The sequence below is a fragment of the Etheostoma spectabile genome, chromosome 9 (genome assembly GCF_008692095.1).
Source record: "Etheostoma spectabile isolate EspeVRDwgs_2016 chromosome 9, UIUC_Espe_1.0, whole genome shotgun sequence".
Taxonomy (NCBI): Eukaryota; Metazoa; Chordata; class Actinopteri; order Perciformes; family Percidae; genus Etheostoma; species Etheostoma spectabile.
The window spans coordinates 25088369-25103979 of NC_045741.1; the positions used below are offsets into that span (position 1 = coordinate 25088369).

Sequence of the window (15611 nt, forward strand, 5' to 3'; positions counted from 1 at the left end):
CGTCACTGCAGACCTGTAGCCAGGGTCTCCATGGCTTAAGAGTTCAAGCCCTTTTACCGACGGCGCTACAGAATGAGGCCACCCACTACAAACCTCTGAGATTATATTAGGCCAAAGGTTTCTTGCTGAAAAAAACTTTGCGGCAGTTACCATGATGACCATACGGTGGTGATGATGTCAGCAGTAATTATGGGAAATGCTGATTTGGTGATCTGGGATCATTAGAGCAATACACAAAAACACTCTGCAATTCTGTTTGTGTGGCATAAAGTCTGTCTTCATAAGACAAACACACATAGTTGATAGATAAAAAAACAAATCCCATTAAATGATTTTTATAAGCGATGAGTGTGGCTATAACAAAAACAAAAGGATTTTGCACCATTATAGAATTTAGTTAGTGGTCTACACTGCTTATTATGAGAAATAATTCACTGATGAGAAATTTTTTGTCAATAACAACCAATGTATCCACAAATCTGTAATTATTCTAGATAGATAGATAGATTACAGGCCACAGGATCCCCCACATGTACTGTATTGCTGACAAACCCTGCACAGAAACATACTACAGAGTAAAACCTGATGAATAAGTAGACTTCCCCTGAGAGAAGGACAAGACGGGGAGCTGCAGTAACGCTACAACGCATCATCAACTCAGTCTAACCTGAAGCCCTGAAGCCTCTGCTTTTCTATTACTACCACTTGCTAATTCAGGATCTAAATGACAATAATGAGAGATTAATCTTGGTATTCGTAGTAAAATAAAGATTTACATAGCACACAGACTCAAACATTTGAAACAGCAGAAATATTCATTGTCCTCTGCTGGAGATGAATTGAGACATGATGTCTGTTGATCTCTCAATCAGCCCAGTTTGGCCATTATTTATGATGTCGAACATGCAGCCAGCTGCGTGGTCTTGTGAATACGTACACTCCCTGACATAAGTACACTCCCTGACATTGTGTTTGTGCAGCCAAATCCCCTTTGGCTTGTTGCTTGGCACTTAATATCATAATGTTGCCCAAGAGTCAAACCAACCAACAGGCCTATGTTTGTAACATATCTCATTTCCTATATTGTAGAGATGAAAGGACTGTGAAATAATCAAGTTTCAATGCACTAAAATCTGTCTTAACTAGGACTGTAGCTAAGCTAATGATTACGATCCTTATTGATTACTAATTGACTCTTTTTATATATAATTAGCTGTTGTTTAATCTATAAAATAAATTAGAAAAAGTTGAAAATGATGAAAAATGACCATCACATCTTCCCAGAGCCCAACGTCATGTCTTCACCAGTCCAAAACCCAAAGACATTTCATTTACAATGATATAAAATCCTCACATTAGAGAATCTGAAACCAGTGAGTTATTGGTATTTTTTGACTTAAATGAGGATTTATCACGCATTGATTTCTTGTGTCTTGTTTCAACGCCACTCTTTACCATAAGACCTGCAGGGCATCATCTGTTGTCAGTATGCATTCTTAGTTTTGCTCCAAATCCAGTTGAGGGGTTCAGTGATAATCCCTTGTTGAGCCAATGTTTAGTTGTCCAGATATTACATATATCCACTATAATTTAAGTAAAATAAGTAAGTTGCAAATAAAACCATATACTATGTAACGCATGACCTAACTATACTGGAAGATCAATAGGACCTTTGGAAGGACTCAACCATGACTAATGTGGTTCATTTGGCTGCTCAAGACCTCGGAATTAGACAGTGAACTACAGACCTGCCCTGTTCAGAGAGACAAAGTCACCTAAACCTAAGGATTCAAATCATGTCTCAGCCAGCTCAGGGTGATGTGGAAAACCATTGTGTTGCCACATTAAAGCCTAGAGGGAGACGCTTTGGAATGTCTGAGAGTGTGGGGGGTGAATAGAGCTTGGGATGGAGGCACAGATAAAGACAGAAGAATCTTGAGTCTCCACAAGATGTCACAATGGTGTCTTATTATGTGTCATGCAGAGATTTTATACTCAAAGAACAATTTATAGATGCAAAAACACAAACTTGGCCAGCCACAGCAGGCAGACTAGAACAACTCCAGGACAGACACTGCAGCCACACAAGTTATCTCATCACCACTGACAACCTGGGTGTGTCTCACACACACGGAGGTTTACCAACTTGTATCATCCACAGCATCCGACCGAGGCATGCACACTAAACCGATGCTGTGTTAAACTAACAGCATCTGCCAAGGCAGGCATGTCTTATTAGAGCCTCTGTTACTGTTAAACTTAGAGATTGCGCGCGACAAATTAAACTCCACACACACACACACACAAACAACAACACACACACACACACACACACACACCACACACACACACACACCCACACACCACACCAACACACACACACACACACACACACACAACACACACACACAAACACACACAGCAGTAAAGCCAATTCTGTGTGTTATCTTCAGGACAAAAGAGCACCACCCTAGCTAGCTCCGTTAGCGCGACGCTGACCGGCCAGCACTTACACACGACCAAAAAAGAACTTCTCGGGAGAATGAAACATGTCTTACCGCTCTGCTCCCCCAGAAAGACGAGTTTGAATTTTCTTAAAGGGTTTCCAAAGTCACTGGCCACGGACATTTTGAGGAGGCGGAGGGGCAGCTCTGGACACCGGGGGACCGTCTGGGTGTAGGCTGCTTGTGTCGGGTGTCGCTGGCTGGAGATGCTGGACAGAAAGGTGGCGGTGTTCCGTTCAGCCCCCCTGCTCTCTCAAATGAACACACTGCTACTGCTGCTGCACCGGTCCGTGACGCGCTCTCACCCGAGGGCTTCTGCGCATGCGCGGCCTCTCCTCGTTCTCCGCTGAACCGACAGCCGTGCTATAAAATGACGTCATGGGAGTCGGAGGAGACAAGGGAGGGCGAGGCTGACATGTCTACTGTATAATTGGTTCATCACTAATTATGAAGACATTGGTATACATATGTGTACCAAACATGCAGATGTGTGTGGTAAAAAACAAGTTCATATTAGGGGTTATCCAGAGATCCAAAAGTGCACTCCCATAGAGAGAAAGAGAGACGTTTTAAAAAGAATGATATGAGAGATGTCTTGACTTTTAGTCCACAGAAAACCTTGGATTCTACAGCATAATGCAACTTGATAAGATCCTTCAAATGTCATCCTTCCATGTACTGTAAATGAACTCCACGCCCCCAGTCTGTAGCTGGAATAATGCTGATGACATCATGGCTATTTTATTATACTTTAGAAAGCTCATAAAACCACAGAAAATATTATTCTTACAGGCTGAGTAGTGATTCTGAGTGAGTTGACACATATCATCATGTGTAAAATCTGTGGTTTGAAGCAAACATACATTTACATAGGCTGATATTCCCATCCCAGTAGGTCAGCATCACAGCACCTTGCCACACCAACACAAGACCATATAGAGTATAAACATTAGTACACTTACATGGATCATGTACAGAATTTTACCATGCACTATTTCATATATATTTACAGTTTGGCAATTTGTAGTTTTTGGATTATTTTCAGTTTCCAATTAGGTTTCTTTCTTTTCTTTGAGTGTCTGTGTGTGTTGTTGTTTTTTGTAATTTATGTGAGACGTGACTGTAATACCGCATTTTGCCATTGGGATTTGTAAAGCTATCTATATTACCGGCTATTTTTGTGTAATATGAAACTTCCATGCATTATATTTTACATATGGGGAGAGAGGCATACATGGCATGGGCCACAGCTGACCCCCCTAACCTTCTGTCCTCTACACGTTGTGTGAAATTGTGAAATTGTGAAATGAATTAAAACACCAAAACCAACAGACATGCATTAAACCTGGTACATTTGGTTGATTATCCAGAGTTTAAGACATAAAGACAGAAATGAATAAAAGACTTCACGCTGACTTGATTAATTGTACTGTATTAGTCAGTAATGCACTCCACTGTAACCAATACAACCAAACCAATAGATAGCATAATGTGAGTGGTTAATTCAATTCATGAGTAACAGTGGATGTACTTGTTATCTGAACATTCATTAGCATTGCAATTAAATCAAGTGTTATACTATGTGATCATATATGAAAAGAGTACTGCAGTTATCACAGATGTCTCTGTGTATGAGACAAACATCTATAAAAAATGAACTTAAATATTAAGCTAATACAGGTAATTAGTTACAGAATATGTTCCCATTGGAAATAGAAACCTGAATAGATTCCTTCTTTATAGGAACAAGTAATACACAAAGATATTCATCCATCTGAACTCTCAACTCAGATGCATGTAAAATATTGTGAGGCACAACAGAGGTGTTTTAGCTGCCCTCTAGCTGTCCTCTCTAAAACTTGTAATAATTGAGTTATATTTTTAATATAATACCAATCATTAGCTTTAAAGTATTGGAAAACATCAGATATTTCCCTTTTAATGATATGATGTTCATCTTAACTCCACCCAGTGGAGCTCTCGGTAGGGCAGTGGGCCTCCAGATATTGAGGTCAGTGTAGGCTGTGGCTGTCTACCACTATCACAGCTTTGCTCCACACTCTGTTCTTCAACATACTATAGCAAAGCTTTGAGAGACACAGAGGCACATGGGAAGGTCACAGTAGTCCTTCAGGCCTCTTCTCCAGAGTGTACTCCTGGGTCCGCTTTGCTTTCCACCCCAGCATCATCAGTAGGACGACACCCATGACCTTATAACCCACCTGTAAGCCCAAGTACCTGCAGCCGTCAGAAACATAAAGAGAAACCATTGTCAGCAGTGATTTGGATGTATTTCCTGTATGTATATAATTATATATTTCCTGTATGTATATAATACGTGTAGTGAGCGACGCATTTTTCTTACCGGTTCCTCAAGATGTTGTTGTCATAGTAACCACAGCTAAACTTCTTTCCACACACAGTCTTCCACCAGACACATGACGTATCAATGGCCATCCCGAAGAGAGCAGGGGCAGGTAGCCAGGCTGAGAGGGAGACCGAAAGAGAGTGCAGGGTAAACAACACACTTCTGTCCCCATGTTAGTCTGGCCTTATTCCTAAAAGAATTGCCTCTGCTAAATAGTCTCAGGAAGGAACTAGTTCTGGTGGAACATGTGTACGTTCAGAAGTAGTTTTAGTCGTCAACAGAAAAACCAGATTGGACAGATAGTCTAGCTAGCTGTCTGGATTTACCCTGCAGAGACCTGAGGACCAGGTAACCATAGTCCTCAGATTGGACAGATAGTCTAGCTAGCTGTCTGGATTACCCTGCGAGACCTGAGGACCAGGTAACCATAGTCCTCAATTGGACAGATAGTCTAGCTAGCTGTCTGGATTTACTGCAGAGATCTGAGGACCAGGTAACCATAGTCCTCGATTGGACAGATAGTCTAGCTAGTTGTCTGGATTTACCCTGAGAGATCTGAGAACCAGGTAACCATAGTCCTCAGATTGGACAGATAGTCTAGCTAGCTGTCTGGATTTACCCTGCAGAGATCTGAGGACCAGGTAACCATAGTCCTCAGATGGACAGATAGTCTAGCTAGCTGTCTGGATTTACCCTGCAGAGATCTGAGGACCAGGTAACCATAGTCTCAGATTGGACAGATAGTCTAGCTAGCTGTCTGGATTTACCCTGCAGAGATTGAGGAACAGGTAACCATAGTCCTCAGATTGGACAGATAGTCTAGCTAGCTGTCTGGATTTACCCTGCAGAGATCTGAGGACCAGGTAACCATAGTCTTCAGAAATCCACCGGAGGTTAGAACGCCAACACAGAGACAGAGGAATTTCCAGCGACAACAGAGCAATCCCATGGAAGTGGAACGTCAAGGATATGGACTAGAGGGCAATCCGACATTTGCTTAAAATGTATGGAGGAATGTAATTCAGTTATGTTTTCTTGAACTCTCAGATCCGATGTTGTTTATCACCATATAGCAACCCCACATGCCATCAAACTTAACTGTACAGAGTATTTATCGTTAAAAAACTCAATAAATAAGTCAGTGTACATTTTTATAGAAATCCACCTGTAATTTCTGAGATAATTTAAGAAATTTGTACAACTTGGCTCATTCATATGACGTGTTCTTTTATCATTCATATTTTCATCAGTTTTCCGTTTTCATGTAGTTATTTCATTATAGACATTTTTATTTGAAATAAATAATAAAAAATAAATAATAAAAAATAATAATTGATGAAATTATAATTTATAATAATTAATTTCTTTAATTACTGCATCATGGATCTGTCTTTTAAAATATTTAATATTAGATTTTAATATTAGATACTTTGAGGCTCCATACAACTTTAGTTTTAGTTTCAAAATAATACCACTGAGCTAAGAGGATATTTTGGGATTTGGACGCTTTATTGGGCACTTTGACAAAAGGTTTATCGTTAATACTATCATTTGCTATTCATACGAGTATAGAGCACAACATACAAATAGTATTTGTGTCCTGACTTACCTAAAACTCTCATGAGTAAAAATTGAATTCCTATAGCAAATGACTTCTCTTCGGAGGGAACACATCTGAAATGAACAGGAAGTGATATGAGAAGGTGCACTTTCCTGCAACACAATACCGGACAACAGCAGCAGTGATAAATCAGTACACATGTTGTTATGTTTCAAAAACAGTGACGTATTAAATCTTCATGAAACCTTGTAGAACTAATTTCTCATCAAATCTCCCAACTTGTGTTTGCAGACTATGTGCTTTAATTCCTTCTTAGCTGTCCTATATCAAGTGTGTTGTGTTTGACCTTTCATGGACGTCATAAGGAGCCTTTGAGCTCAGTGTTTGACTGCAGCCGTCACTAAATGGATACTGTATCAATGTGTTGAAGAAGTAGCGCCTGAAACGTGACAGAGGTCCACACTGGTTGGGGGAGAGAGAAGTAAAAATGTGCTCGATTTGGATATATTTAACTTATGTTTTGTAAAAACAAGAGATGCTAAGTCATTGCTACAGTATGTCATCTAATATTGTATATGTTGGGTAAAATATAGCCTTTATAACATTAATAGTAAATGTTTGTACCAGGGATAAGCAGATCATATCATCCATGAGATCAATTTTGTTCATTTTAAATTTATTTTGAACATATAAAATATATTTAAGAAAAGAATGCTGTAAGATACTGCCATCCTTCCTTACCTTAGCACCATCATGTACATGGGGTTGTGAGTGAGGCAGGCGATCAGTGACGCCAAAGAGATGACAAGAATGACGGGGAGAAGAAGATGTGGGCAGCTGTTTGAACAGGGAGTAGGATGGGCATTGCTCTGGCTCCCAGATATACACCTGCAGTTGGTATACAGCTGTATCCACAAAGAAAGCAAAAGGAAGTCTGTGTCTGAGTCATAGTCGGTGCTGAGAAATTGAAATGTTGTACCACATCTGCAGTAATACCTATTTTCCCCACTGGGGATTGTAGTAAGACATTATTAAAAATGTGCATATTCTCTTTTTTTGCTGAGTGACACCATTCTCATGTCTGTATGCAAAATATGAAAGTTATGGTCAGCAGCTGGTTAGCCGGGCTTTGTATAAAGACTGGGAACAGGAGTCTTAGCTTCAGAAAATGGCAAATTGTTATTACTTTTGGATATTGCTAGACTACCGGTAGCTGCTGTCTTTATGCTAAGCTAAACTAATTGCCTCCTGGCTTTAGCGTCATATTCACCACAGTGGTATTGATCTTCTCAGCAAGAAAGTGAATAAGTTTACTTCCCTAAATGTCAAAATGATTTTAAAGAGACAAAGATGAATAGGTTTTTTTCTGTGAAAACATGGAAAGAACATGTACCTTACTCAAACCAAGAGTACAACATGATACAGAGTAAGAAAGGCTGAACACCAAACATGTTTCTGTTGGTTTATTCAATCTCTGAACATAACGGCTATTGGTCTCACAACGAGTTAGCCTCTGGGGGTCTACTTTGGGGTTACAGTGCAGCCAGCATTTTTTTATGAAGCTAATAAAAAGCATTGTTGTCAGACAATAGTCTATGGGTTCCAAGATTGCATTTTGGCCAATGGGTTCCACATCTTTTGCGCCCCATACGGACTGTTTACTGTAGCAACCAAAGTCTACTCAAACATGAAGAGTCATGACCAATACTACTCCGACGCAGTTCTCAACTCAGTTTGCCCGCCAAAATCTGCTTTGTAAGCAGATATTTGTTCATAGAGGTAAGGTACATTAAGTAAAAATACAGAAATTATCAAGCACCTGAATGAATTGTGGAGACTTGTGGAGATCAATTCATTGAGCTAGCTGGAGCCACCACTGTCTGTGTTTGTACTGCAGTATTACACAGCGGGCTTATGTGCCGAGTCAAACTGACTAATACTCTATTAGCAGTCACACAATCCACCCACCGGAAGATTATTCGTAAACTGTGACGTCTGAATACTGACGTTTTGTCTCTCTTAAAACACCTCCCAAATCTGTGACTAATAAGCATTGATGGACAAGGATTGTGAGCCACTGCAAGCAGAAGAGGAGTCTCTCTGTCAGTCTGACTGCTCCTGCACTGGACGCTCCTGGCTGATGGGACTGCTTCTATGAAATGGGGGATCATTTGGCAGACAGCTCACAAAGTCACTCACTAAATACTGGTCCACAGCTCCAAGATGTTACTTCCTGTTCCAAGGATCTACTTAACACTGGAAAAACTTGTTTAAAGATCAACCTCCTGAGGTGCAGATTCTCTATGCAGCTTATGTATTCCCTCTAGCACTCTACACTCCTACACAGTTAACGGTCAGTCACAATTCTGCGCTATTCCAAGAAACAGCGCCCAGCTTTGATTTGGTCATATCGGCCAGCAGTGGGAGTGGAACTATTTTACCATTATTTTGAAAAGCATTCCAACAAGGTGCTTCCTGTGACTTGCGGCGTTGTATTACTCGTTTGCGCATGTGTCACTTTCAGGCCGTGCCTGGTACTTGAGCCACATTTAAAAAAAATAATGTGATTGTGAACTAATGTGTTTGTACTGTTGGAGGAAACCATGAACAGTTGCTTAGCGGAGGCACTGACCTGAACCCTGTGGGTGTTGTTGGGATCTTTGGTGAAGTTGGTGCAGCCCGCATGGCAAGGAGAAATATACTCGACACCATCTGAGCCACACACAGGGTTGAAGGCACTGGTAGGGCAGGAGCAGTCGGAGTAGCATGGGGGCAGAGAGCTGCGGAGGGCAGAGAGAGGCAAACTAAAGCAGTGTTTCATTAGCATGGGTTTGCTTTGGACGTAGCTACATCCTAGTACTTTGTGACATTACACAAAGGTTGAAACATTTTGCTTTTGATATGTTTAGGTTTAATATATACACACATATAAAGTTATAAAGAAAACTGAAAGCAAATAAACAATGTACTGACTTTTGGAGGAAAATAAATCCAAATTCCAACTTGATGATGAACTATGAGCATTATGTCAGATCATACAAGGTACCCTGTGGACCACAAGTATGTGTAATAATGTTTTTAGGAACACACCACACACACACACACACAACACCACACACACACACACACACACACCACAACACACACACACACCACACACACACACACACACACACACACACACACACACACACACACACACACACACACACACACACACACACACACACACACACACACACACACACACACACACACACACACACACACACACACACACACACCACACACACACACACACACACCACACAAACACAACACACACACACCACACACACAGGGCTGTCTAAGCTGTAGTTTACATATTCATGAAGGAAAAAACTAATAAAGGAATGGAATTATTCAAGTGTCCAGTTTCAAGTGTCCTGTCTACTCACTGTATATGCACTTATATGCTTCCAGATTTGATGAATGTGCATAAAAATGTTCAGAAATTCAAAGTGGTGTAATTGTGAGATATTTGTATCAATTTAAGGGAATTGGTCCAAAAATATTAAAGCTACACTCACTAATTTTATTACAGTGTTCAATAAAATGCAAATAATTTCCTCCCTAATTTGAACTGCATTAACTTTAAAAACATTGCTGAGTTCATAGTACATTTTGGGTCTATAATGTGTTTAACAACAGGCTGTTTCTCAATTTAAATGTATCTGCACTAGTAAGAATACCACCCTCGTCACTCACCCATACTGTCCAATCTGGTAATTGACCTTTGAGACTTTCTGTGTGGGGCAGCCCATGAAGAAGAGAGGGATACACAGGAGGGTGGACATAGTCAACATGGCCACAGAGAAGCGTGGGATGGTCTTCAGAGAGAGACCTGCCTTCTTCATGATGACCCCTCCAATCAGCATCCCCACTGCTACTGCTGGCAGATTCACAGCACCTGGGAACCATGATTACGAACCGTAATTATTGTCTACTTAAGTTGTCCAAAGGGGATTTCTACACTTTGTGTGCCATTTTATTTGTTTGCTGACTCCCTAGTCTTGCATTTTCAGACCTATCTCCACAGCACTGGGGAGTAAGGTCACAGATACATTCTGGGATAGGAGAAAATAATGCTCTGGGTTGTTTACTTGGTTAGGCTCCATAGGCAGCAGCGGTGCCTCTGCGGGAAGGAACTTGTTTTAGTGGAACATTTGCAAAAGGAAAACGCCTCATAACATAGAAAATGAATTTAACTGTTTACACAATACAGTAACGGGAGCTATTTAAATGACCTTACTCTTAATGTAGCGTTGTTTGTACTTCATTTACAGCATCCTGCTGATTGGTTCTCATACGTCCCATTTAGAGAGGAAATGTCGTAAACATATTCTTTGTTAATCTTTACAATCATTCCCTAAAAGAACCAAGAATGCCTGCCTTGTTACATCATCCAAATTTTCTTCAAAATGTGGCATTTTCAGCGTGTAGCTTGCTAGCTTAAAGTTTGTATTTTCCGTAGCGAAGGGCTTTTGAGAACGGCGACACACAGAGAGAGAAAGGCGAGGGACAAAGCCCGACATACATGCCAGATGTCAGGCTTTATCCTGCAAATGTACTTTAGTTGAAGCAGACTACTGACATCCTGACACAAATGATAGGTGTAGACTGTAAATACATGCAATGTTGCAAAGGGGAAAAGTTAAACGAAGCACAAACCCATTTAAAATTGTCGTTTAGGAAAAGATGAAAGTACAAAGCTAATTCACGCTTTGGAAAGTGACCACGAAGCAAACAGGCTGACACAATCCAGTGTCCGTTAAGTAATTTGAACAGTTTTATTTCCCTTCTACAGAGTTCCTAAAAGTGCTTTAATGTATCCCATGCTGAACATTAATATAAATTATTCAATTATTCAACAGCTGGCACTGAGTGCCAGCCGTTGACTGAAAGTATTCTATTATAGGATCTTGTCCTGAAGCTTTGCACTCCTTCAGTACCTACCTACTAGCAGGCTGCTGTAGGCGGCTGAAGCGCTGTACTGTCGCTCCAGGAACTTGTTGAGGAACGTAGAGAGACCTGCGATCACTGAGGAGAAGCAGCACTGGGCCAGGACTAGCATCAGGAAGAGAGGGCTCAACAGGAGGTGGACAAACATTCTGGGGAACACTGATTAAACACAATCACATACAGACACACTGATTATTACACTGATGCTGGAAATGACTTCAGGAAAAACTCGCAATTATCGGTTTTTAGAGGGACATGTTAACAATACAAAGCTATGTCGAGTCTTTACACTGAATATAATAAACATACTTTTCAGGAAATCAAGTAAAGAGGTATCTGGCTTCTTGAAGTCATCATTCATCTCAGTTTCACTTCCACCCACCTGGAAAAAACATTCAGTATGAATTGTATATAAAAGGCATACATTTGCTGTGTAATAAATACAAGGGCATGTCCAGTAATCTGAAGGATCACTTTCATATCACAGCCGTCCTGTTCTTACTTGGAAGAAATTAATTATCAGTTAAAGCCTCAAAAGTTTGTTTCTTCCACCTCTCCCTCCACCCACAACCCCTGTCTCTTCAGGTTGCATTTATGTGACGTGGGAACATTAGACTAAATTGACAGCTCTTTTCAATAGCTCCACAGTGCATACAAAACAAAACCCATAATGGAAGATATTTGGTCTCCATCTAGTGGCTCCTAACCTTTTTGTCTGAAGAACCCCCCACATCTATCGCACACCGTATGCTATCAGAAAACCTCTAGTACCCCTTCATCAACACCGCCTGTCGTGCTCCAAAGGTGTTAATTTTGATTGATTTAAGAATGGATGTTAAAGAGATATTTTGCTGATTTAAAGCCAGCTCTGTGTCATGGCAGTGTGCCCAGTGTGATTAGATGCACGGCTTCCCCCCTGTTGTGCCAGTTCCACTGGATCTCGATGGACCTCCATGAAGCATTTTGCCCCACCTGGCAGATCTCAGCAAACCCCCCCTGCTCCACATGGAGTACCGTGCACCAGCGCCTCAGAGGGAATCCAAACACTTTATATCTGAACACAAACACTGCCTCTGCCATGACACAGAGCTGTTTGAAATAGTATCCCTGTAAGTAACACTCTTTACAAGAACAAGGACCTTATTATGTTTACCAGGCCAAGTGCTGGATAAAGCTAAAAGAGTCATATATGGTTTCCCAAGCATGTGAAAGGCTTTATCTTATCTATGACTAATGTACTGTAATTTTCTGCAGATTATTTCAAAAGTCAAAAATAATGTTCAAGTGGTTGGGAATTGAAACGTGTTTATATAATAGGTTAGTTATAATATGGAGTTTTATTTTAATATTGAGAAACCTTTTCTTGGAATTTCCCTTCGGGATCAATAAACTATTTCTGAAAATTGTAATGCAAGGCTAACATAACGCCAGTAGGTGTCAGTAAAAGGATATGAAAAAATGAGCAAAGTACTGTAGTTTTTCACAAGCCACAGATACATTCAATGAATGTTTAGTCATAAAACAGAGCTGTTTGGTTTTAAAGGAGCTCTGTGATTTAGAGTGTGACTTACATTATCTTCTGAAGGCATTCCACGAGGGAAGAAGAAGTAGGGGATGGAGGTGAGAACCAGGCAGCCGGAGGTGAGGAGCAGGCCCATCCACCAGGCACCGACCCAGCGGGTATCACTCTGTATCAGCTCTTGTTCCGCTCCTAAAAGAAATCCAGCTGAACACTTAGACACAACGGTGACCCATCTTTCCTGCTGAAACCAGTCTATAAAATAACTTTGGGATGGATGGAACATTACCAAAACCAGTTTTGTCCACGTCCACATAGATCTGCAGCATGACTGCGCCCAGCAGGTATCCAACGGCAGGCCCGAATACAGATCCAGCGAACAGGATGGCTGCCAATGATAACACGATAACAAGTACTGTTCAGCTTTTTTTATTGTCTTGACAAAGATAAGATTCCCTCTTATTTTGTGTCAAAAATGAGTTATTCACATGGCATTATTCTTTGACAAAATGTTTTTGTCTAGGTTTGTTTTGGATTTTATAAGCTAAGAGAGATTTTTGTTGTCCCAAAGGAAATTTCTCTTGGACAAACACACAATATCTGCTGTTTAAACGATTCAACACCAGGAACATACATACATACATACATACATACATACATACATACATACATACATACATACATACATACATAAAAAAAGGCCAATGTTAAAAAGTCTGTATATTAAAAAGCTTTTTTTTAACATACATGCCTGCAGAATCCCACCATGAGCCTCAGACAGTGTTCACGTTATCTAAACCTATCAATGTCCCTCTAGACAACAGGCCATTCACCTATGTACAGAGGGGAGTTGCCAGGCCCAGCAAAATCATCTATGTAGGAAATCCCAAACGGCTGGATGGGCACCGAGCCCACGCCAAAGAGCAGCTGGGCGCTGCCCATGAGCAGCCACAGGTTGTTAGTGTCAGCCAGACGCCTGGTCTCGTCGCGGCCACAACTCTCCAGGATGCTGGAGTTCCCCTGCGGGTTGCAAATGTCATGGCGATCTGGATCACAGCAGGTGGTCACACACGGGCGGAGAGGGGAGGAGAAGGTGGGAGGGAGAGGGGGGAGGGGGATGGAGTTAATAACAAGTGGATGCAGATGTCCAACTCCTTCTAATTTCCTGAAGCTTCTCTGGCCCTTCACTGACACTGAAAATGCCATGGGGGTCAAAATAAAGACGGAAGCGGGAGATCGTTGTTACAAATTAAATTAGAGTTGTTCCTATACCAATATTGGAAATGGCTCCGATGCTGCCTTAAATGCACGATTAGCAGTTAACTTTTTCCGTTATGACTGACAAACTAGAAAATTAAAAGAAAGTTCTATGGCATTCGTTCTTTGTATGTATTTGTTCATGCTTTACCCAGGCCATAGAACAATTATGGCAATTATATCACATCCATACAGGGTTTGTAGTATAAAGCTGTTCAAATTTGTTTTTATATCTACAGTGAGGAAAATAAGTATTTAACACCCTGCTATTTTGCAAGTTCTCCCACTTAGAAATCATGGAGGGTCTGAAATTGTCATCGTAGGTTCATGTCCACTGGGAGAGACATAATCTAAAAAAACATCCAGAAATCACAATGTATGATTTTTTAACTATTTCGTTGTATGATACAGCTGCAAATAAGTATTTGAACACCTGTCTATCAGCTAGAATTCTGACCCTCAAAGACCTGTTAGTCTGTCTTCAAAATGTCCCCCCCACACTCCATTTATTATCCTAAATTAGATGCACCTGTTTGAGGTCGTTAGCTGCATAAAGACACCTGTCCCCCCCATACAATCAGTAAGAATCCAACTACTAACATGGCCAAGACCAAATAGCTGTCCAAAGACACTAGAGACTACATTGTCCACCTCCACAAGGCTGGAAAGGACTACAGGGACATGTCCAAGCAGCTTGGTGAAAAAGGTCCACTGTTGGAGCAATCATTAGAAAATGCAAGAAGCTAAACATGACTCTCAGTCTCCCTCGGACTGGGGCTCCATGCAGGATCTCACCTCGGGGGGTCTCCATGATCCTAAGAAAGGTGAGAAACCAGCCCAGAACTACACGGGAGGAGCTGGTCCATGACCTGAAAAGAGCTGGGACCACCGTTTCCAAGGTTACTGTTGGTAAGACACTAAGACGTCATGGTTTGAAATCATGCATGGCCCGGAAGGTACCCCTGCTTAAACCAGACCATGTCAAGGCCCGTCTTAAGTCTGCCAACGACCATCTGGATGATCCAGAGGAGTCATGGGAGGAAGTCATGTGGTCTGATGAGACCAGAATAGAACTTTTTGGTCCTGATTCCACTAACCGTGTTTGGAGGAAGAAGACTGATGAGGACCATCCCAAGACCACCATCCCTAATGTGAAGCAGGGGGGGTAGCATCATGCTTTGGGGGTGTTTTTCTGCACATGGGACAGGGGGACTGCACTGTATTAAGGAGAGGAGGACCGGGGCCATGTATTGGGAGATTTTGGGGACCAACCTCCTTCCCTCAGTTAGAGCATTGAAGATGGGTTGAGGCTGGGTCTTCCAACATGACAAAGACCTGAAGACCACAGCCAAGAGAACCAAGGAGGGGCTCTGGAAGAAGCAGATCAAGGTTCTGGGGGGG

The 15611-nt window shown here is 41.4% G+C and overlaps 2 protein-coding genes across 4 annotated transcripts in view; both read right to left on the reverse strand.

The window, feature by feature from the left end:
* The window catches only part of rab6ba (RAB6B, member RAS oncogene family a), a 40623-nt gene extending 37807 nt beyond the window's left edge, over positions 1-2816 (reverse strand). For both annotated transcript variants that reach the window (XM_032526089.1, XM_032526088.1), the window contains exon 1: positions 2559-2816. In XM_032526089.1, coding sequence (XP_032381980.1) covers positions 2559-2628 — 70 coding nt within the window. In that variant the 5' untranslated portion in view covers positions 2629-2816. The remainder of the gene's footprint in view (positions 1-2558) is intronic.
* Positions 2817-4438: 1622 nt separating this feature from the next.
* slco2a1 (solute carrier organic anion transporter family, member 2A1) overlaps positions 4439-15611 on the reverse strand; it is a 29821-nt gene continuing 18648 nt past the window's right edge. For both annotated transcript variants that reach the window (XM_032526310.1, XM_032526309.1), the window contains exons 4-14: positions 13787-13999; positions 13243-13341; positions 13006-13145; positions 11744-11816; positions 11429-11593; positions 10181-10382; positions 9066-9213; positions 7175-7338; positions 6482-6546; positions 4870-4990; positions 4439-4742 (exon numbers count right to left, since the gene is read on the reverse strand). In XM_032526310.1, the coding sequence (XP_032382201.1) occupies positions 4622-4742; positions 4870-4990; positions 6482-6546; positions 7175-7338; positions 9066-9213; positions 10181-10382; positions 11429-11593; positions 11744-11816; positions 13006-13145; positions 13243-13341; positions 13787-13999 (1511 nt within the window). In that variant the 3' untranslated portion in view covers positions 4439-4621. The remainder of the gene's footprint in view (positions 4743-4869; positions 4991-6481; positions 6547-7174; positions 7339-9065; positions 9214-10180; positions 10383-11428; positions 11594-11743; positions 11817-13005; positions 13146-13242; positions 13342-13786; positions 14000-15611) is intronic.